The 24,803-nt window shown below is 38.0% G+C and overlaps 1 protein-coding gene across 1 annotated transcript; it reads left to right on the top strand.

The window, feature by feature from the left end:
- The first annotated feature begins 12,891 nt into the window (after positions 1 to 12,891).
- On the top strand, positions 12,892 to 24,564 carry mrpl42 (mitochondrial ribosomal protein L42). The gene is made up of 5 exons (XM_039761537.1): positions 12,892 to 13,032; positions 13,739 to 13,802; positions 20,719 to 20,803; positions 21,868 to 22,031; positions 24,365 to 24,564. The coding sequence occupies exons 1-5, from the start codon at positions 12,954 to 12,956 to the stop codon at positions 24,408 to 24,410; spliced, it is 438 nt and encodes a 145-aa protein (XP_039617471.1). The 5' UTR covers positions 12,892 to 12,953; the 3' UTR covers positions 24,411 to 24,564.
- The last annotated feature ends 239 nt before the right edge of the window (positions 24,565 to 24,803 follow it).

A 24,803-nucleotide genomic window follows, 5' to 3' on the forward strand; every position in this document is an offset into this window, starting at 1 on the left:
GGAAAAGGAAACAACTAAAGGGCCTGAGTCAAGTTAATTAAACCTAAGGCAAAAGAAGCTAATTAGCAGCAAAAACTGGTCACTAGTTAAGAAGATGGTTAGAATGAAAACCTGCAGCTACTGTGGCCCTCCAGGGCCGGAGGGTAAAGGGGCTAGGTGAAAACTTATTGTTACCATTGTCTGCCAAACAGAGATGATATGAAGTTTGAAACCATTGCAGAGAGAACCATTGCATTAGAACCAAAATATGAGTCAAGATGCTGACTAAGAATAGGCACTATATCAGAGCTCACCAAAAGTTCCTACTGTTCTCGAACTGAACAATTATTATTGTCAACATTAACATGATCATTATTCACTGCCTTGAACACGGCAGGTTCAGTGTCATGCTCACTCTTTGAAACCTGCCTATTAATGTCTTCTGGTTTGCTATTAGGAGTAACTAATTGTGAGATAACTGCATACGTCTGCTAAAGAAATGCATGGTTGTAAGTAGGTCTATACAAGTAGAATTTTGCTGATCTTACTTTAAGAAAACTTTTAACAGACGTTTTCCTGGGGGAAGGTGGGGGTGAACACTGAAAGACTAAAGAGGTACAATGATAACATATGGCATTTATGTGTAATGGAATGAATGGAGGATCTGCTGATTCATACACTGTATCAAGCAAGTGAGGAGAGCACAATAGGCAGAATATATAGTCTAAAAAGAGCAGTCCTCATTGGGTCTTAAGTCATACCAGCAAAAGATGGGTGCAGAGCTGCATATGCAATAGGACATCTAATCTAAGCTACAACAAAAGCTTAAATCAGAATTATTTGGTGTTAAAAAGAACAACAAATACAAACTGACCAGCAGGATGACAGCAACTCAAATTCCTAAGAATTCTAAAAAAGAAAATTATCCCATAATGCATCTCTTTCTAGATATAATTATTAGGCATTTGCCTTTCTATTGGCAGTTAACTTAAAACTATACACATAAAGTAATATACTGTATTTACTGTACATATGATGAAGGACAGGACAGACATACATGTAAAGTAACAGGCATAGTGTTGAATGAGTAATTAGGAAAATTACCTTATTTAACAAGCTAGCAAATGAAGCAGTGTCACCTGAAGAAATCACACCACATCTGAAGTCAGGAGTGGCTGCAACACTTGATCAGACTAGAAATGGACAAATAGCTGAGCTTTCACACAGTACAAGCTGTTGATATAAGGACTGAACATTATTTATTATTTATAGTGGATAAACATGTTGAATTAATGAAAAACTACTTTGCTACAAATGAGTGGTAACTTCATATCATTCATCGTGCACTGCAGTAAGTTTTTTCCTATAAAGGCCCTCTAACTGCCTACAAAACATTTTCATAGCACATAATTCAAGGGTAAACTAAAGTACAGAATATTCTTTTCAAAGAAGCAACAAGGTCAGAGAGAAGAGAAGAGGATACCACCAATTCGGAGAAGCAAGAAAGATAAAGAAATCAGCAAGTACCCGTAAAATAGAACAGACAAATGACAACAACCCTAAAAAAGAAAAAAAAAAACAGTTTGGTAAATAGGTTAAGAAACAGAGATTTCAAAAGCTTAAAAGATACAGTATTACATTTTATAAATGCTTTGAACATGAGCACAATAACATGCATCACCCCAATATTCTGAACGTGACTTGTCATAGTGGACACACAATGTAAAAGTAGCTTAACTGTAACACCGATGAATGTATTAGCTGCCATTTTTCGGTTAAAAATAATATGACATCCTGGATTAACTGAATCAAAATTCTGAGAGCATGTGTTAAATAGAAAAAATGTCTCACTCATGGTTAATACTGGGAACTGTTGAGGATATTTGACTTGGGAAGAGCACATTGGTTAGGCAGAAGCCATATTTGTACAGTATCTGGCCCCTTACCAAGATTATATAGAGGGGATGTGATTTATAGCAGATTGCATTCCCTTCATTGCTGGCTAGAAACCTGGTGTGCAAATAAAAGCATAGCGTTTGTTAACAATTGGGATGATTTTTGGGAAAGGCCTGAATTTTTCAAAAGAGATGGTCTTCATCCTAACTGTAGGGGATCTTATGTATTATCCCAAAATATGGCAGCAAAACTGCCTGGTTGACTGATTAGAGCACCATCCAGGCTGCAGTCATATGATCTTAAATCACAGGCTGTTGTTTATCCCACTTGTTACTATCCTGAAGCTGTTACCCATAATCCCTGTTGTGGGGCAACCAGTAAATTTAGTCTTGATGCAAACCTTAAATTATTTGATAACCAAAAAATAAGCTGTATAATTACATATATCTCAGTCAGTCCTCTTGAATAGACTAACGGTGTTTTGAATGACCTGAAATTAAAACTCCTTAGTCTAGTAAAAGAGTTCCTACCTTGCAGCGTATCACAAGTTTATAACATCCAAGTACAAGTAAAATTGATTTGTAAATATAACACAACCTACACCGACAGGAATGACAATGACCCAAAACCAAAAGGGCGGTGTTGTCAGCATGGAGGCTGGTGATGAGCTACTGGTAGATAATATTATTAATACATGTTGTATTATAAATTACTGGTAATACAATAGTCCAAAATTAATCATAATTAATACAGAAAAATTATGTTCAATTAAACATGAAACACATAAATAAAATTATTATTTCTTTAAGCCCTTAACTCTTTGATTGGTTATGAAAGTGCTGATTCATGGCATAAAAGATCAATTTCTCCAGTGTATGCTTTTTGCTGATGACATTGTGTTGTGTACCACCAGAAAAGAGAAAGAAGAGTGGAAGTTGGGAGAATGGAGAAGGTCATTGAAAAATAAAGTATTGAAGATAAACAGGATGAAGATAGAATATTTGAGGTTTAATGATGATCAGGACTCACAAGCTAGCATGCAGAACAAGCTATTGAAAACAGTGGTGTAACGTTTTAAGTCTTAGATTAGAAATCCTGAAGCTGAGGGTTCAAATCCAACTACTAACTGTATGGCCATGAGCAAGTCACTTCATCTGCCTGCCTGTGCTCCAATTGAAAAAATAAAAGAAATGTAACCAACTGTATCTCTCAAATGTTTTAAGTTGCCTTGATTAAATTTATTTGTAAAATAAATAATAGTAAAAAATACCTAGGATCAGTAGTAGCCCGAGGTGGAGAACTGGGTCCAGAGAAAACTCATAGAGTGCAGTGTGGATAGAACAACTGGAAGAAGGTATCAGGAGTATCGTGTGATTGCAGAATCAAGGCTAGGGATAAAGGTAAGGTTTTCAAAACACTGGTAAGACCAGCAATAATTTACGGAGCTGAAACATGGGGAGTAAAGGGAGCACAGGAGAAGAAGATGGGATGAGGCAGAAATTGGAATGTTGAGATGGATATGTCCAGCTGCAAAGATGAACACAATAATAAATGAGAGAATCATAGGCAGAGATATCTAAGGAAGTGTAGGAAAGTAGGTTGAAGTGATATGGACATGTGATGAGGAGAAACAATGAATACATGGGCAAAAGAGTGATAGGAGTAGAAATAAAGGAGAAGTGAAAGCAATGGAGGTCAAAGTGGAGTTTGATAGATAAAGTAAAAGAAGATCTTACAGGAGAGAAGGTGCAGGGCTGAGCTATATGGAAAAGGTTCATCAAGTACAACGACCCCACAAAGAAGCGGAAAGAGATGAAGAGGAAGAAAATGAATGTGAGTTTCAACTTGAGCAATACAGTACTGGGCATCTCTATAGTATTGCTTAAACTAAATGCTTATGAAAAGTCTCACAGGCTCATGTCTGATGATGATACAATACTTGTCATGCCTCCAGTATTAACAGAGGCATAAATACTGTGACAAGCATTGGAATGAATGATGTGATATAACAGATTTTGCAATTACACACTTTCCTTTGTTGGCAGAGAAGAGCTGCATCAAAGTGCGTGTGCTTCAGCTCAAACTATTGAAGGCATCATTAGATGCGTAAACTAGATAGCAGGATACACAGTAGGAAGTCTGTTGTCTGGTTGTTGTCTGGTTTGGTTTGGCAACAGTCCATTCCAAAAATAAATTACAGCATATTGTGGTGAATGCTGAGAAAATAATAAGTGGTGCTCTTCCATCTGTTGCAGACCTGTATGAATCTAGTGTCACTAACCATGTCAAAAATGATCACCACGGTCTCATCACATCCAGGACATCACTCGCTCCAAAAAACGCCCCTCTGGTTAAACACTTTAGGGCAATGAAAAAACAAAACTATTAGATACCTCAGTAGTTTCTTTCCCAAAGACCTCATAAACCAGTAATTTAGCCTGTCTTCCTCATTTACTAATGTGTTGTCTCATATGCTATATGAAGGTGTAAATATCTACAGTGTATGTACTGTACATGTGTGTGTGTTTAGAAACTACGTACTCACACCTTCACTTGTACATCCTCATTTGAACATTACCTTTATAATTGTACCATTGTGCAACTGTTTATAAAGCATGTTAGTTATGTTAATTTTGTTATTTGTATGTTAATTTGTTTTTGTTACTTTGCTCCAAAGCTACCAAGCTAAATTCTTGTATATTAAGAACTGGCAAATAAAAGCGATTCTGATCCTGATTTTTATCATAGAGGGGTTACAGAACTGTTTTAATGGCATTCCCTATGGTAATATCTAGCGGCAGTAGGGAATCATGGTTGCCACAGAAATAAATGGTGGTGGATCTGTTCACTTACAAATGTGAATGCCTTAAATATTCATTTGTAACCAAAAAAATAATGAAGTTGAGATGTGAATTCCATACCCCAGCGTGTTTTATTCCTAAAATGTTGTAATTGCTATAAAATGGAGGGCCAAAATCCTAAAAATGCATCCAAATTACCAATAAAATCTATTCAATTACTAATTTATAAATTTAAAATACTTAATTAAACAATTAAACAATTCAGAGAAAATCGAACTATTTGCAAATTACCAATACCAAAGCACAACAGCTAAATTCCTGACTTAAGGGGTGATCTTCTATGAATGAGAAGTAGGGAACTAATGGGAGTTCAATCAGTACATAGTACAGTAGGCAGCTACAGACTAACTGGCACCCCACTCTAAACTCAACTCTAGGATAATACTGGCATATTTTGCAGAACTTGTTCTCAACAGCAAGAGAGCAAAAAATAAACTGCTGCTGCCCTCTAGAGGTAACAAAAACAACGCACCAAAATAAACCTTCGTTTTTGTTTAAGTTTAAGCAACTTCAGGTAAAAATTAGGGAGGAATTGGAAGACATACATATGAGTGAAATTAAAACTAAAACAGCAACAGCTGAAAAGTCACACCACACTTCTTAATAACATAGGTTATTACTGCAATTTTATTAAAAAAAAGTATAATGTATTCATGAAATTAAATTGCAATCTTTATTTGGAGAAATTAGCTATTTAAATGGTCAGATAAACAATATTTTTCAAGTTAGTTCAGAGGTTTAGTTGCTAGTTCTGATAAAAAAAATGAAACTATTTACTAATCATTAGTATGTGTCTTTTTAGTGTTTTAGTAATAACATATCTAAATAAACAAAGAAAATAAAGATGCAGTGATTGATGTAGTTTATTTCAAACTTGCAGCTGTAGCTCTCAGTAGTTTGGTAACTAATTTTAACTGAGCAACTCATTAATTAATGATTGCCGTCAAATAGTGTATTTTAGGAATAAATGCTGTTGTAATAACCAACATTAATTTGTCAAGAAAATAAGGTTAAGCATAAAATGAAGCAGAGATAGTTGTATGTATATATTAATGTGGCCTCCACTTGAGCTTACTACACAGCTTAACTAAAAAGTTCTGATATAAAGTTGCCTGCAATCCTTGATGACTGCATTCTCAGTTAATGTCACATCTGTCATCGTCCTGCTCCACTGACAGACTGAGGAGATTGTTCCTCCCCTTATGCAACTCTTCAATTCCACCCGGGGGAGTAAATGCTAACATTACTCAAAGTTATTGTCTGCTCTTACATGCATTTTTATTACTATTTAATTTAGTATTGTTTTTTTGTATCAGTATACTGCTGCTGGATTATGTGAATTTCCCCTTGGGATTAATAAAGTATCTATTTATCTATCTGGGGAAAATAAAGGGGAAGGGCTAGTAACTATGTCACCTTATACAACTAGTTGGAGGGGATGTCAAATTTGACAACTGCAGTTGCCAGTCTCATTGTCGGATTACATGACTACAAATTGCAGGGCGTGTCCAATTGACAACTTTCTAGCACAGTTTTCACATTTCCAAAGTATCATGAGCCAATAATATGCTGCCTGCCAGAGCCAGGGGCTCTAAGAATTTTTTCTTGGTATGGTGAGTTCATCCGAAACCTTAGTCCTTTTTTGGCTTTTTTCCATGATGTTGTGGTACGTAAGACATGAGTCATAAGACAGATGAGCCTCTTTTGTCTTTATGTGGTCCATAACATCCACATTCCTTATTCCTCACTACTGTATTATATTCTTTCTATTTTCCAGGTGAGCATTTATTGATTCTCAACTCTTGCACACACACACACACTCTTGTGATTTAAGACAAAATGAAACCGGTTTGATTTTCTCAGCTTGAGTTGCAAACTAGTTGGATTTAGTCACTGGGAATATCAAACTACATGATTGCTCTTTCTGACTTTCTAAGATTATGTAAATGAAACTATGACTGAAAATGGCTGGAAACGTACAATAATGTCACATGAATTTTGGCCAAAGAATTAGCTTATTTAACAAAACAAAATGGTATGGTGTGATAAAAAAGCAGGTCTAAAACTAAAAAAAAAAGTCAAATCACTTAAATTGTAAAACAAGACCCTGAGTAAAAAATAAGAAGAACAAAAGGTAAAAGCTAAAGGAAATGAAAAAAGTGGGACTTAGGGAAAGGTGCAGGCAGGATCCTAACACCAAAAATACATATTGACTCTTTAGATTAGTGACAGGGCACACAATTAAAAGTCTTATACTTTTGTAAAGCTTTCTTTGGTGAACCCGTACAAATGTTTTACAATTAAAAAAAAATTCAAGTGCCTAGTGTTATTTTCTCTTTCAGCTTTCATTCTCCTGTTTCATTTCTCCATTACTCTTCAATTAATACCTGTGCAGTTGTCAAAGCTTGGGTTGCTGCTGGAAAAGATATTGATGAGAGCAGCAGAGGGTACTTACACTGTGGTAAGTGTGTGGATCCCAATGGCCAAGTGCAGTGATGGGGTCAATGACCTATATAAAGTGACACCGTCCTTTGTATGAGACGTAAATCCGAGGTCATGACACTCAGTAATCCCTGGGCATCACTTAAAAAGAGTATGGTGTTTCCGAATGTCCTGTCTAAATTGTCCACCACAGCCTCATCCATTCTGACCTCCTATTCATCCCCTCTCACTTATTGGCTAACTATCTCTCTCACCCCTTCACCAACTAATAGATAAAGTGCGGTGAGTGTACTGGTGCAAGAATGGCTGCCATTGCATTATCCAGGTGGATTCTGTACATTGGTGATGGCTGAAGTGGTTCCCTACTGTCTATGTAAAGCACTTTGAGTATAGGTTAAAAAAAGGATATATAAATGTAATTCATTACATTTAATTATTGTTCTAATTATGTGCTTGTCTGAGATCACATTCAATCTGTTGCTGTCATTTTACAAGATGGAGGATCATAACATGTAATATTCTCAAAGCCTTATAATTCAATTCAGTGTTGTAGGGGCATAATAGGAACAAGGTAGGAAGCAACGCTGTGCAGGGTGTCAGTCCATCTCAAGGCACACACTCCCATTCGCACATGGGCTAATTCAGAACTGACAGTTAATGTTATATGTCTACCTTTAGATATGTGAGAGAAGAACTGAAACAGACACGGGCTTTAAAGAAAAATCCATGTTCAGCCAAGGCAGCTTCCCTTCCTGAGTCAGTCTCTTATCAGTTTTGCAAGGGACATGGAATGTTTGGTAGCAGCAATGCACTCATACTTGACCAATACAGAACTGCCAAAGACATCACCTGGTTTACCTGAAATTTGCTGGGTGCATTTGGGTCTCATCCGAAACATCGCAAATTGCAAATCAGTATTAGAAACAGCAGGTCCAATTTATGAACCCCGTCCACTGCTGGGCACATAAACAGGAAAATGGCTTGGTCTATGCCATATTCATTTTTTCTACCAAACAATGTTAAAGTAATCAATTTAGAAATGATTAATTCATTTTATCAAACTAATTAGTTCATTCAGAAATATAATACATCCCCAAAGTGTAGTTTCTGCACAGAAGGTTAATCTCTTTCACACATTTTTACTTCTGCACGTATTCTACAATATTTTGGAATGATTAGTACTGCTTTCTAGAATGACAAAAAATCTCTCCCAGTCGGTTTAAATGTAATTCGATTGTTCCGTTTATTAATCTGACGATAATATTATATAGTCAGTGTACTTTTCTTCCTTAGTAGATATTATTTACGTAAGTTTCAAATTCAAAATGTTAGACCTTCTATTGCATCTTTATGTATAGACATTAACATATTAGAAATAGCATTAAGAAAGAAAAAAAAACAGTAAAAACACAAAGGCGATACAAATTAGAAATATTCTCAGGTCTTTTCTTGGCGGTTTGTAATGGTAGATTTCTGAATCCCTCTTTTACTTAATGGTTTAACTCTTGTGAGTTTCGTATGTAAATTACCTTCTTTAATGTTTGTATATTACAGCGTGTTAACGAATAAACTGTATTACCAATGTATTTTAATAGTGATGCAATAAAAAGCGTGAAAAAATGAGAAAAACAGCGAGCTTCTATATTAATAAACGTTACATTTCTCACAAGGGCTGCATTCTATCATTGTTACAATATTATCTATCAATCCATTTAATCGAATCCTACGGAGCCCCTTCCATAGAATGCTCTTAATCCAGTTATAAAGTCTCTTAAGGACTTATAAACGTCAGTCAGGTCACTCGCGAACAACTATTTTCACTTACCGGTTTACAGCCACTCCTCCTTGAACCGTCACCTTATCGTGGTGGAGGGGTTTGCGTGTCCCAATGACCCTAGGAGCTATGTTGACCGGGGCTTTATGTCCCTGGTAGGGCCACCCAAGGCAAACTGGTCCTAGGTGAGGGATGAGACAAAGAGCGGTTCAACAAACCTCCAATGAAGAGCAAAAACTTTGGACAACGTTTTCCCTTGCCCGACGCTGGTCACGGGGCCCCTCTGGAGCCAGGCCTGGAGGTGGGGCTCGATGGCAAGCGCCTGGTGGCCGGGCCTGCACCCATGGGGCTCGGCCGGGCACAGCCCGAAGAGGTAACGTGGGTCCTCCTCCCCATGGGCTCACCACCTATGGGAGGGGCCAAGGAGGTTGGGTGCAGTGTGAGTTGGGTGGTGGCCGAAGGCGGGGACCTTGGCGGTCTGATCCTCGGCTACAGAAACTGGCTCTTGGGACGTGGAATGTCACCTCTGAAGGGGAAGGAGCCTGAGCTAGTGCGCGAGGTCGAGAGGTTCCGGCTAGATATAGTCGGACTCACCTCGACGCACAGCTTGGACTCTGGAACCAATCTCCTTGAGAGGGGCTGGACTCTCTACCACTCTGGAGTTGCCCCCGGTGAGAGGCGCCGAGCAGGTGTGGGCATACTTATTGCCCCCACTGGAGCCTGTGCATTGGGGTTTACCCCGTGGACTAGAGGGTGGCCTCCCTCCTTCGGGTGGGGAAGGGTCCTGACTGTTGTTTGTGCATATGCCAACAGCAGTTTGGAGTATCCACCCTTTTGGAGTCTCTGAGGGGTTGCTAGAGGGCATACCTTCTGGGATTCCCTCGTTTTGCTGGGAGACTTCAATGCTCACGTGGGCAATGACAGTGAGACCTGGAAGGGCGTGATTGGGAGGAATGGCCCCGATCTGAACCCGAGCGGTGTTTTGTTATTGGACTTCTGTGCTGTCACGGATTGTCCATAACGAACACCATGTTCAAGCATAAGGGTGTTCATATGTGCACTTGGCACCAGGACACCCTAGGCCTCAGGTCGATGATCGACTTTGTGGTCGTGTGTCGGACTTGCGCCATATGTCTTGGACACTCGGGTGAAGAGAGGGGCGGAGCTGTCAACTGATCACCACCTGGTGGTGAGTTGGCCGATGGTGGGGAAGATGCCGGTCAGACCTGGTAGGCCCAAACGTGTTGTGAGGGTCTGCTGGGAACGGCTGGCAGAGGCCCCTGTCAGAAGTAGCTTCAACTCACACCTCCGCAGAACTTCAACCACGCCCCGAGGGAGGTGGGGACATTGAGTCCGAATGGGCCATGTTCCGTGCCTCTATTGTTGAGGCGGCTGACCGGAGCTGTGGCCGCAAGGCGGTCGGTGCCTGTCGTGGCGGCAATCCCAACCCGCTGGTGGACACCGGTGAGGGATGCCGTCAAGCTGAAGAAGGAGTCCTATAGGACTTTTTGTCCTGTGGGTCTCTGGAGGCAGCTGATAGGTACCGCAGGCCAAGCGAACGCGGCTTCGTTGTTGCTGAGGCAAAACTCGGGCATGGGAGGAGTTTGAGAGGCCATGGAGAACGACTTTCGGACGGCTTCGAGGAGATTCTGGTCCACCGTCCGCGCCTCAGGAGGGGAAGCAGTGCAGTGTCAACACCGTATATGGTGGGATGGTGCGCTGCTGACCTCACTCGGGACGCTGTGGGTCGGTGGGAGGAGTACTTCAAGACCTCCTCAATCCCACTAACATGCCTTCCACGAGGAAGCAGAGCCTGGGGACTCTGAGGTGGGCTCTCCCATCTCTGGGACTGAAGTCACCGAGGTGGTCAAAAACTCCTTGGTGGCAGGGCCCCGGGGTGGATGAGATACCGAGTTCCTTAAGGCTCTGGATGTTGTAGGACTGTCTTGGTTGACACGCCTCTGCAACATCGCATGGACATCGGGACAGTGCCTCTGGATTGGCAGACCGGGGTGGTGGTCCCCTCTTTAAAAGGGGACCGGAGGGTGTGTTCCAACTATAGAGGGATCACACTCCTCAGCCTCCCTGGAAAAGTCTATTCGGGGTTCTGGAGAGGAGGGTCCGTCGGATAGTGAACCTCGGATTCAGGAGGAACAGTGTGGTTTCGCCCTGGTCGCGAACAGTGGACCAGCTCTTCACCCTTAGCAGAGTCCTGGAGGGTGCATGGGAGTTTGCCCGACCGGTCTACATGTGTTTTGTGGACTTGGAAAAGGCATTCGACCGTGTCCCTCGGGAATCCTGTGGAGGGTGCTCCGGGAGTATGGGGTACCGGACCCCTGATAAGAGCTGTTCGGTCTCTGTACAACCGTGTCAGAGCTTGGTCCGCATTGCCGCAGTAAGTCGAGCCCGCTTCCAGTGAGAGTTGGACTCCGCCAGGGCTGCCCTTTGTCACCGATTCTGTTCATAACTTTTATGGACAGAATTTCTAGGCGCAGCCAGGGTGTTGAAGGGGTCCGGTTTGGTGGACTCAGGATTGGGTCACTGCTTTTGCAGATGATGTTGTCCTGTTTGCTTCATCAGGCCGTGATCTTCAGCTCTCTGGATCGGTTCGCAGCTGAGTGTGAAGCGGCTGGGATGAGAATCAGCACCTCCAAATCCGAGAGCATGGTCCTCAGCCGAAAAGGGTGGAGTGCCCTCTCAGGGTTGGGGAGAGATCCTGCCCCAAGTGGAGGAGTTCAAGTATCTCGGGGTCTTGTTCACGAGTGAGGGAAGAATGGAGCGTGAGATCGACAGGCGGATCGGTGCGGCATCCGCAGTGATGCGGCTCTGCATCGGTCTGTCGTGGTGAAAAAGGAGCTGAGCCGTAAGGCAAAGCTCTCAATTTACCAGTCGATCTATGCTCCTACCCTCACCTATGGTCATGAGCTATGGGTAGTGACCGAAAGAACGAGATCGCGAATACAAGCGGCTGAAATGAGTTTCCTCCGCAGGGTGTCTGGGCTTTCCCTTAAAGATAGGGTGAGAAGCTCAGTCATCCGGGAGGGGCTCAGAGTAGAGCCGCTGCTCCTCCGCATCGAGAGGAGTCAGATGAGGTGGCTCGGGCATCTGATCAGGATGCCTCCTGGACGCCTCCCTGGTGAGGTGTTCCGGGCACGCCCAACCGGGAGGAGGCCCCGGGGAAGACCCAGGACACGCTGGAGGGACTATGTCTCCGGCTGGCCTGGGAACGCCTTTGGGATTCTCCCGAAGAGCTGGAAGAAGTGGCCGGGAGAGGGAAGTCTGGGCCTCTGCTTGCTGCTGCCCCGCGACCCGACCTCGGATAAGCGGAAGAGGATGGATGGATGGATGGATGGTTTACAGCCATGGCGTGGAGTTTGCATGTTCTCCCCGTGTGTGCGTGGGTTTCCTCCGGGCTCTCTGGTTTCCTCCCACAATCCAAAGACATGCAGGTTAGGTGGATTGGCGATTCTCAATTGGCCCTGGTGTGTGGATGTGTTTGTGTGTGTCCTGCTGTGGGTTGGCACCCTGCCGAGGATTGGTTCCTGCCTTGTGCCCTGTGTTGGCTGGGATTGGCTCCAGCAGACCCCCGTGACCCTGTATTCGGATTCAGCGGGTTAGACGATGGATGGATGGTTTGCAGCCACCATAAAACCCAGGGGCTTCTATTACGATTGAAACAATCGTAGCTGAAAATTAAATGTTCCTGTCACTTGGAATTAATTCATTCCACCCTTTCAAGCATCAGAAAAACTATTCATTGAATAATTTAGTAATATTAACTTTATAGTCGAGGATAGATTTCTGGAATTGCTTTAACAATGTAATAGAAATGTGCTGAAATGCTTTTTCTTGGTACATATTATAATAAATGACCAGAACAGAACGTTTCTCCTTAAAAGCTGTGCTCGGAACGTTTGTGTAGATCGCTTGGCCCCACGACGCACATTTTTTGTAGAACCAACTTCCGGTGCTCGGCAGTCAATTAGACGTCGGACGCGAACATGGCATTGGAACGAATGTGTAGTTTAAGATGTCTAGCCACACATTTTTTGAAAGCAATTCAATTAGACGCTTTTTACGGTTAGTGAAATATACTTTATTACTTTTGCGTGCTCGTAATTTTATATAGGTTCGTGATCTATTTTTAAATTTGTAGTATTGACCTTTCTTCCACTGAAAAATGACACTAAAGTTTGTATTTTACTAGCGAACTGTTTTCTGACGTCGTTTCCATGTTTTGACTAGTAATATTTAACGTGTAATTTCAATGACGTAGGGTGGCACTGTATCCTACAATATATCGCTATAAGCAGCTGTTCCGTATATCTTACTATGATATATGTAGTAGTGGTATATTTAAGTCGTATGCCTTATTTAGCTGTACTAAAATACATCTATTTCATGTAGAAATAGGATGTTCATGTATAGTAAGGTTTATTTATGAAATACAGAGTATGTTTTGAATACAATTGTGTGACAAAGAACAAGTCCCTTCTTCACCTGCCTTTTTTTCTCCAATTAAAAAAACAAAAAGAAATGTTACACGTTTTATATCAAACGTTGTTGGTCAACTCGGATAAAGACAAACCAAATACAGTATTAAGTAATTTATACGTACTTGGATGCGTTCGTATCTTGTAGAATAACAAAACGATATTCTTGCACAACCGGTATATTGGCAAAATATTGAATAATGGATTGGAAAATGGTGCTTATATGGAGAAATGTAGTGTAGTACTGATAACTTTTTGTCTTTAAGTCATACAGTGTGCTGTTTTATCCTTAGGTACACGTGCTATCAGCTGTCACAGAAAGTCGACCTATTCAGCGCTTCCAGACAACTATAACTGGTAAATGGCTCCAACAGTCTAAGTGCAAGTAGCTTTTTAAATTAGTATTTTTTTTTTAAAACAATCTTTTCATTTTTTTTTTAATCAAAGAAGTTGTGACTTTTGTGCCTTTGTACACTTTATGTGAATATTTCTTGAAAGGACTTTTAAATGTTTTTAATAATATTATAAATCTATCATTAAGGGTGTAGAGCAGAGCTGTTTAAGTTCAGTCTTGGAGTACCACAATGGCGGTAGGCAGTGGTGTAGAGGATGCCCCAAAAAGGCGGGAAGGCCTCCAGGGTTAGACCCATAGGGCCTACTTGTCAGACCAACGCAAAGTCATCCACAAAAAATATATTTAATTTTTGCAAAAAGAAAAAATATTTTGTGCATTTTTGAACTAAACAAAACCATGAAAAGCTAGTGTGTTGCATTGCATGATATTTCAGGCAACAGATATGCAAACTAGAAAAAACCTGCATGAATTAGCTAGTAAACAATGAAGAAATGCATCATGATAAGCAAAAGAAAATAACTAAGTGCCGCCCAAATCAAGCAACTGGCCTCATTTGAAAGTCCATTAGCAACCATGCATTCAACACAAAGTCAAACCAATTCTCTGAAGAGACACAGTCCCAAAGGAGTCCAGTCTCTGTCTCAGGTCACTGGTTAGTGTCCATTGTCTCACAACCCTATAACAAAGCCAGAAGCACCAGGGGCCTCATGCATAACGCTGTGCATAGAACTTACACTAAAACATGACATACAGACAAAAGTGGAAATGTGTTTACATGACAAACATTCAGATCACAAAACTGTGCACAAGCCAACTTACACGCACTTCAGCTCCATAAATCCTGGTCAGTGTGAAAAGTAACACACATGCACGAGCCTGCAGTCCCACCCTGACTACTTCCATAATTTTGCATATTTTAATATGCAAATCAGTATAAATATCACCTTACCTGTTCAATGTTTGGTTAAAAGACAATGGCAAAAGTATGTGGAAAAAATAGAATTTCAGCGAATGCAAAGTGGCAGCAAGGGAAAAACGTACCATTTGTTGGCTCAAGCAGTGGTATAAACAACAAATGAAAGTTGATCGAGTGATACAGAGTGGCAGAGAAACTTGAAAGTTTAAGTTCAGAAAGTCGCACAGTGCCCGAAATAAAAAAGAATTAGATATCAAAATCGCTGTGAAAAAGTAAGTCATAGCCCACCATCTGAGTGTCATACAGAAGCATATTAGGGTAAAGAGAAAACAAAAAAATAGTTTAAAAAAAAAAAAAAAAGGTTGAAATGTCCACTTGAATCTGTTTATTTTATCATTAAAGTAGAATATTGTAAACTTAATCTTAAACTCTAGTAAATTTAACATTAGTTTTCTCAGATCTCTGTATGTGTCCTATGTGTGTGAATCACTATGTGGTTCTTAAATGGTTTTCTCTTATGTTGACAGGACACAGAGTACATTGCATTCATGATATTACAGCTGCCAGAACAATTTAACTGCTAAGATGTATACTTGCTTTAATTAATTTAATCATGAATATGATCTCAAGTATTAAACATGGGAGCACATTGGTAGTGATGACCTGGCATCCCATCCAGAGATTGTTCCTTCCTCCCGCAATATGCTTGCTGGGACGTGCGCAACTCTCAGTGAAATAATTTAAAGCAAGTACTGTCTCTTTCAAATGCACCAACCCCAAATTCCAGTCCTTCCTTTCTTTCTCTATGTAACCAGTTGCCACACAATCAGCTCTGTAATAGACATTAAGCTATCTGTAATCTAGAACGCTGATTCTTCAAAACCTATTAAGGAACATTGAAATATCTTCGTAGTACATGTCTAATTATTCCATCTATCCATCCAGGGTCACACCAGTCTCTGCAAGCATAAAGCCTAAGGCTGGAATAATCCCTGAATGGAGTGCCAGCTTACTGCCGCTGCTGTGCCACCGTGCTCTAATGTTTAATTATTAACAGTATACATTATTTAAATGAAGTTAGAAATGTATCTGTATAATGTACTATGCATACTTTAATGCATTTCATCTTAAAAATGATATCAAGAGCTTCAAGAAGTCTCTCGAGAATCCTTATTGGAGTCTCTATTGACTCCGCAAAGATCACGGCATCGCCGGTGAAGTTGAGATCAGTGAATCTTTCTTCACCACCAAAAATATTTTCACTGCCGTTATATTTTTAGATTTATAGTTATCTAGTATTAAGTGTCATTGTTCGATCTATTAATCTGTTGAATTATCGGCATTTTTGTTATTTCCAATTGTTATTCCTCTTCATGAAAACTGCCATGTTGTTGAGAGCAACTGCACTGTTGTGTTAAACCACTGCGAACAACATTGCATTTGATATTTAAAACCAAATATGTTCCATTCACACTGCAAATCAATTCCCATTTTTCACTCATGTGACAATAATCTGTTTTTTTTTTATCTAAGAGAAGTATGATTATTAAAAAACATTTAAGAAAGTATTTGTACTTCTCTCATAATGATTGTTTTGCATCCAAACCGTTCGTATCGTCTCACCAGTTCCTTCTTCCATCCTTTGGGCCAACTTGTTTTTATTTATAGAATGCTAGTAGGGCTAAATGTGTTCAGACCAGCTCTGATCTTCCATTTCTTGCTTTTCTTCCTTGCCATCATAGCTGATGAATTCACACACTTCATGCACTTACAGTGGTGTGAAAAACTATTTGCCCCCTTCCTGATTTCTTATTCTTTTGCATGTTTGTCACACAAAATGTTTCTGATCATCAAACACATTTAACCATTAGTCAAATATAACACAAGTAAACACCAAATGCAGTTTTTAAATGATGGTTTTTATTATTTAGGGAGGAAAAAAAATCCAAACCTACACGGCCCTGTGTGAAAAAGTAATTGCCCCCTTGTTAAAAAATAACCTAACTGTGGAGGATCACACCTGAGTTCAATTTCCGTAGCCACCCCCAGGCCTGATTACTGCCACACCTGTTTCAATCAAGAAATCACTTAAATAGGAGCTGCCTGACACAGAGAAGTAGACCAAAAGCACCTCAAAAGCTAGACATCATGCCAAGATCCAAAGAAATTCAGGAACAAATGAAAACAGAAGTAATTGAGATCTATCAGTCTGGTAAAGGTTATAAAGCCATTTCTAAAGCTCATCCGAGAGGTCACAAAAGACCCCAGGACAACGTCTAAAGAACTGCAGGCCTCACTTGCCTCAATTAAGGTCAGTGTTCACGACTCCACCATAAGAAAGAGACTGGGCAAAAACGGCCTGCATGGCAGATTTCAAGACGCAAACCACTGTTAAGCAAAAGAACATTAGGGCTCGTCTCAATTTTGCTAAGAAACATCTCAATGATTGCCAAGACTTTTGGGAAAATACCTTGTGGACTGATGAGACAAAAGTTGAACTCTTTGGAAGGCAAATGTCCCGTTACATCTGGCGAAAAGGAACACAGCATTTCAGAAAAAGAACATCATACCAACAGTAAAATATGGTGCTGGTAGTGTGATGGTCTGGGGTTGTTTTGCTGCTTCAGGACCTGGAAGGCTTGCTGTGATAGATGGAACCGTGAATTCTACTGTCTACCAAAAAATCCTGAAGGAGAATGTCCGGCCATCTGTTCGTCAACTCAAGCTGAAGTGATCTTGGGTGCTGCAGCAGGACAATGACCCAAAACACACCAGCAAATCCACCTCTGAATGGCTGAAGAAAAACAAAATGAAGACTTTGGAGTGGCCTAGTCAAAGTCCTGACCTGAATCCAATTGAGATGCTATGGCATGACCTTAAAAAGGCGGTTCATGCTAGAAAACCCTCAAATAAAGCTGAATTACAACAATTCTGCAAAGATGAGTGGGCCAAAATTCCTCCAGAGCGCTGTAAAAGACTCATTGCAAGTTATCGCAAACGCTTGATTGCAGTTATTGCTGCTAAGGGTGGCCCAACCAGTTATTAGGTTCAGGGGGCAATTACTTTTTCACACAGGGCCATGTAGGTTTGGATTTTTTCTCCCTAAATAATAAAACCATCATTTAAAACTGCATTTTGTGTTTACTTGTGTTATATTTGACTAATGGTTAAATGTGTTTGATGATCAGAAACATTTTGTGTGACAAACACGCAAAAGAATAAGAAATCAGGAAGGGGGCAAATAGTTTTTCACACCACTGTAAATGATATGAAGTAGAGCTGCCATCAGCATCTTTTAGTTTACATCTGTCTGACAAAACTCTTATTTATTTAGAGCATCCTTGACACATTCAGGATAGACAGATTTGGATCTGTTGCAAACTTCATCTGAGCAGTCAAAAAAATGAAGCAAAAATTAGGATAGACAGAATCTGGATATTCACTTTTTTCTATTGTTAAGAACATTTTCTTAAAAAACTCTTCTTTTTGAGACCAGCTTTTTATGTCAATGATAGCATTCCAAAAAACACATGTATGAAAATGCTAAATATGGGAATGTTAAATTGGGGTTTTATTGTAAATGCATGTTTTTTTGTTTTTTTTTTTTTAGGCGTGGATGAGGGATTACGTATTTCTGTGATATGCTACTGGCTGTAGTTTCTTATTCAAAATCAGTTATTGGCTTGCTAATAACAGAACTTGTTCTTTAACTTTGCAACTTTCACTCTTATTATTTTTAAAATTTTTCTTTTCCAGAAATATTATTCATATAATTTGTGAATAGAGAAAATTATTAATTCTAAGTCATTCATTTTTTCTGCTCCATTTCTTTGCCAAACATTGTATTAAAACAGATACTTTGTGATGATTACTGTACCCCACACATGACAATAATGATCCTTTATTATACTGTAAGTATAAATGAGACAAAGTTAGATAGTAACCTGCTAGTTCTTGCATACTTAAATCTGATTTTTTAAATGACATTTGGTTAAGAAATCAAGAAGCTAATAAATTAGCTTAAGACTGAAATGAACAGCAATTTTTTGGAATAATTGCTGCAAGAAATGATGATTAGTTTCTGATTTAAAAAAACTGGATTAGGAAGGAAAAATGCATAGATTTTTTCATAAAAGTTCCTATGAATAATTTATAAAATGTTTGCATGCACGAAAATGTATTTTTAAATCCCTCACACACTCGGCTCTTTATAAACTACAAATCATCTTAGATTTTTACTCGTGAATAAACACATCTCTGCCCAAAGTACACCATCAAACATGCTTATACAGTAGTATAATGCAATATAAATGGCAAAAAATAACTCATAACTAACTCTGTTACCGTGACAAGTGAAATAGCAGGTGATCTGAATGTTATATGAACATAAGTATCAAATTTCAAAAAAGTGTGGTCATTCGCTGAAGGTGCTCATATGGTAACATGGGTGCAACACGTTGAAACAATATTGTTTGGGAATCCCATTCTTCTGCTCAGACATCCTGTCTTTTCATCATAGAGGAAACTGATTAATTTTGGAGAAATGTGAATGATAATCTTCACAACAGCAGACAAGTTTTGTCTGAGAGTAGGTTGAGATATGCCCAACTCTCTAAAGGTTATCTCTAAGATTCCCTAAAAACAATGCATAGAGGGAACTTGAACCTTGACTCGCATAGCGTTATTTCATACAATAGAACTATCAACGGTGGAACCTAGCTGCTGGCAGAGGTCCATAAGATTTGTCTTGGTAGCTGATAATGGCTCAACAGCCATTCATCTTAAAAAAAAAAAAAAAAAAAACATTGGCAGTGGTCTCCCCTAGACTTATATGCAGTATGGGGATGGATATTTGAGGAGTAATGATTATATTTTTATATTATGTACATTAAACTATCAACAACAAATCAAATTAATAATATATTGAACAATAATTATAAAAGTAAAGTTGAATAAATTGGACTGTGCAGCTGCATGAATAAAAGGTAAAGTACCACTTCCGGTTAACGAAAATATCCCAAAGGTTGATAGAAATCTACTTTTTGTACCTAATATTTTTATACAAAATTTGGTTGACCTAAGTGAAAGCGTACTCAAGTTATCGGGTTTACATACACACATGTAGACATAATTCCAAAAATAGTATTTTCGAACTTGGGGAGATCTAAAACATTGAGATTCTTCAAACTCTCAAAATAGAATTTTTGGAGGATTCCAGTACTTTTCCCTTATACTTCGTATATGAGAAAGTCAATGAGGTTTAAACGTCGAGAATCATCAAAATCTCGACATCAGTTCCCTATACTTTGGCTAGACTTATTACTTTCTAATCTATGAAAATGAATCTGTATAATGTGCAGTTAGTGAAATCCTTCAGAAGAACAATTGCAGTTAAGGCTCCTTAATGTTTAAAGATTTCTGTCTGTGTGTATAATGAACACGCTACCATAATTGGTGATTAATAGTAATAAACTGGAGAGGTGAATGTCTAATTTTAACTGAAATTCTGAAATGCAAACAATGGGTGTTTTGTTATATCCCACAGCAAAATCATCAAAACACATTTTAGTATTGTATGTTTTTTTTTCCCTCTTTATATTTTAAAGTTTTCGCACTTCATGTATGCTGACTCTCTAGTGTGTATTTTTTGCTATTGCTTTTATGTAATTCTTGCACCATAATGAGTAAGTCTCCAGACTCCAACTGGGGAGTGAGCAAGCAGGTGCACATGAATGAAAAGGGTTCATACTTGTACATATGTACATTTTGCATACATAAAAATATTTTCATGTCAATTTTATGTTTTAAAAATTTAAGATCAAATCTGTTCATAAATTACTTGATATGTCAAGTAGTTAAGAGTAGAGTTGTAAAATATTTCTTCACTATTGCATTAAACATCTATGGAGTAGGGTTAAGAGTAGTAAGGTATCACAAAACATGACTTTAAAGCTTTTACTAGTTTATTTTCCTGTCTTTGACATTTCTTTCACTTTTTGTAGCACAGTGGAACTTGCCTTGACATCTGATGACAGAACAGTTGTGTGTTATCATCCACCAGTGGAAGTTGCATATGAGTATTCACAGGTTAGAACATGTTTACAAAAATGTACAGTATATATCTTACCTGTGATTTCTAAATATTTTAAAATTGTATTCAGTAACTTTTTTCTATTTAAGGATTAATTTTAAAAAAGGAGGTGTACCTGCATGATTTGCATTATATATAAATACAAAAAAAAAATCACTATAGTATTATTTGTTTTGCATGATTGGATTGTATTTTGAATATAAAACATGGCATTTATAGGAGATTTAATTTAATATATATATATGTTCATAATATAGTACAATTCATTAGATAGTTTCCAATTAAATTGGATATAGGAACTGAAGGCCTAAACTTCAAGGGATATTCTGGTCTTCAGTTTCAACATGGATGTTATGACTTAGTGAGGATTCGTCCATCTCAGTAGATTCTGATACATTTTTGTCTGCTAGTTAGCAATTAATTCAAAAAGAGATACTTGTTAACACTTTTCATTAACCTGTATAATTTAAAGTGGTTTGATTTTTTTTATTTATTTGGTTTTTATCCTAATTAAATATTTAGTAGTTCATTTTCATGTTTATACTGTTTGAGCTGTGTGGGATCAATGGTGGTGAATGCACCACTGGCTTGTGTATAGTCCAACATTTTAGCAAGTAAGTAACATATACAACGTTTCCCCTACTTCATAAAGATGCCTGCATTGATTTCAGTTTGCACAACTAAATGTCATTATGAACTAAAATTTTCTCACATATAATTTGATATAAGTTGGCATAACTCTGTAATTCAGTACTGTATATCAATACTTAAAACTGGACTGACAAAAATGGTTAAAGCATAGTCATAACTTTGTCAGTCTCTTCTACACTGTCAGATTTTAATAAATTGGTTTTCATTGGGTGTGCATATCATAACTTGGTATGATAACTCCTCACATTCAAATCTTTAAGAATTATAGAGACAACTTGGTAAGTGAGGCTTTTGATGCTAAGCACTAAATCATGCATTTGCAAATATATAAATGAAATAAGGTTTGAGACTTATGTGTGACAACCTTGGTTAATGAGAAGACTCATGTTTATGCACAACTTTATTACAGCCTATCCCAAGACCAGATCCTTTAGAAAATTTTGAAGAAACCCATGATCAAGTGCTGAAAGCTCATCTCAACATGGATGTTTTACAAAACAAGCAAGCTCCGACCATCGAACAACTTAGCAAAATGTTCTATACTACAAAACATCGGTGGTACCCAGTTGGACAGTAAGTGTGCTTTATTGAGTTAGTAAACACTTTGTTTTGTTTTACTTTGTCCATGATACTTAAACAGTATTATAAGTAAGGCTAATGACTTTAAGTATAGATATTCTATCCATACATTCTTCTTCTTCTAATGCAGGAGGCAAGCAATAACACAGGATAAATGCAGAAGTAACTGTTGAAATCAAAGAACTATTTTGAGACTTGACAAAAATATTTTGACAGCTCTTGCCCAATCATCTAAATGAGGGATTTATCATGGGAAGAAATCCTTGTACATCCCCTAGGTTTTATGTGCCTCATTTGGAACACAACGGGTTAATAACAGTTAAACTGGCTTAAAATTGCCCCCCACTCCAGCTTTATGGTGACAAACTCTGAAACCTCTGCAAGACCCCTTATGGCCATCTGGCACTAATCATTAACACTGTTAAACATGACATACAACATGACACACCAGCCATCTGTCAGAAATAAGTAGTTACCTTTGATAAATCAGAAAACATTGATGCATTATAAAAAAAAAAAACAATTGCCACTTGAATAATAATTTTTATAATTAATTAGGAAGGTATGCTAGTTATTGAAGGAAAAAAACAAAATAAATGAAGGTAATTTCCATGCTGAAGAAATAAAATAGATACAATGTTTTGGCTGTGTAACCGACCTTGGGTGTTTGGGGCACACAAACCTAATAAAGACTATACAACCAAAATGTTATCTCTATATACAGTATATTTTTATTTTAATTTTTTTTCTAGCATGGGAATAACATACCTGTATTATCTGTTTTATCATTAAAATCTTAACATATGACTGTTTTATCCTTGAATTTGAAATGTCTTTGAATGAGTAAATAAGCAATAACAAAAAATTTCAGTATTAAAACAATTAAATTTCAACTTTAAAATTGCTAAAAAAATTCTTTACACATGCAATATTTAAGGCTATGCACTGATCATTTTTTGAAATAACAGTATATTAAACTAAGGTATAACTAAGTGTTTTGTGTTTCTGCTGTGAGAAAGTTGAAATGCATTGCCACATCTTTTGGTATATTTTTTTCTATTTTTGTGTGCTTATTTCTGGGGTGGTATGATAGTTCATTAACTGGGACTGCTGCCTCAGCTGACTAGTCCTTGTTTTTTTCCCCCATTAAATCACAAAGATCTAACCCTTTCAGTTACTGGGCCACTGCAAACTGACTCTGTTTGAACTGGTGCAGCCTTGTTAATTGACAAGTATTCTATGAAGAGTTTATTCCTGCCTTGTGTTTGATAACAGTAAGATACGATATGGCCCTGACCATGTAATGAATCAGCTACTATAGAAGGGTGGGTCAACTTTTATTTAAAAATCTTCCTTTGCTATTTTACTATGTTTTCACTATTTGACCTATGCCATTATATAATTGGTAGTAATACAGTAAATAATGTGTTCCACATTCTCGTATAAAACAAGGTGTTGAGTGATTATTACTGACATTTTAATCCATATACAATGCATCTTTTTTTTCTGTTTCTGTAAATTTGATCACTATGTGATCACTAAAAAAAATGCACTATATGATAAATTACCACACTTGTGATGTGTACATTCCCTCAACCCAAGTGAATTTGAGAGTAGCAAAGCCCTGTTATTTAGCATCTCACAAAACCTTGAAGTTAATAAGAACATTTTGGGCAGTTTTCAATGAATACAATCCAGAATCTGATTTATTTTTACTGTGGACATAAGTTGTGTCCACCAAAGTTCGATTATTAGATTTTGTTTTTTCTGTTGTGTCTGTGTCTCCTTCTGAACACCCTACCAGCCATTTGTCATGTGGTTTTAGCATAAAATCTGCATAATGTATATAAATTAGCATACATTAATTTTGTAATAGTGAAGACTGAAATTGATCCATTGTTTTAAAATAAAATGCTTTTTTCCTCTGTGAGGTTGCCTTTTAAAGGCACCAAGCTGTTACTATATTCTGCTTAATATAGCAAATGCTTTTAAACACAAAATTGCTGAATGGGAAGATGAAAAACTTAATGTTTTATTAGTAAATTAATTTAAGATTTAGTTACATGCTCTGTTAAATCATTTTTGCTGAGATATAGTAGATGTACTATACTTCAAGGACAATTTTATGTATAGGCCAGTTCCTTTTATTTCATTAATGTATTTAATGCAAATCTAAATGAATGCACTTTGTCTTGTAAGTCTAAAACTTTGTTGTTGACTGGGCACCAGTTAAATGGTCCTAAATTACATTACAGACAATAACTGTTTTCTTAATCTCTAAAAGATGAGGGTTTTTATGAGATTTTTTTTTTTGTTGTTTTTTTTAGGTACCACAGGCGACGGCGTAAAACCAGTACTCCTAAAGACAGATAATTTTTAACCAGTGTACTATACTTATTGAAAGTGTTTATGTGCAGTATGTTTTTTTTTTTTTAATTAATGGTCACAAAACACTTTTACTGTAAGAATTAATAAATTATGGTGTGCCTCTATTACCATCTCAATAAAATATTCTGCTTGTAATATATACATTTCACCTTTATTGCCTAGCAAAACGTAATACTATTCCTAGTGGGTAAAATTTACATATAATTTGACAGTGAATTCTACACTTTTTTATATTCTTTATCTGCTGAATGTGACAGGTTAAAAGTAAAGCCAAGAATATTCTATGTGTGAATATGCATCAGTCTCTATTTAGCAACATCTGCCAAATTCATTTCTTATAGCCAATTAAGAGTCTTTCTGTTACTTGCATCAATGTGT

Source organism: Polypterus senegalus, chromosome 8 (genome assembly GCF_016835505.1).
Source record: "Polypterus senegalus isolate Bchr_013 chromosome 8, ASM1683550v1, whole genome shotgun sequence".
Classification (NCBI taxonomy): Eukaryota; Metazoa; Chordata; class Cladistia; order Polypteriformes; family Polypteridae; genus Polypterus; species Polypterus senegalus.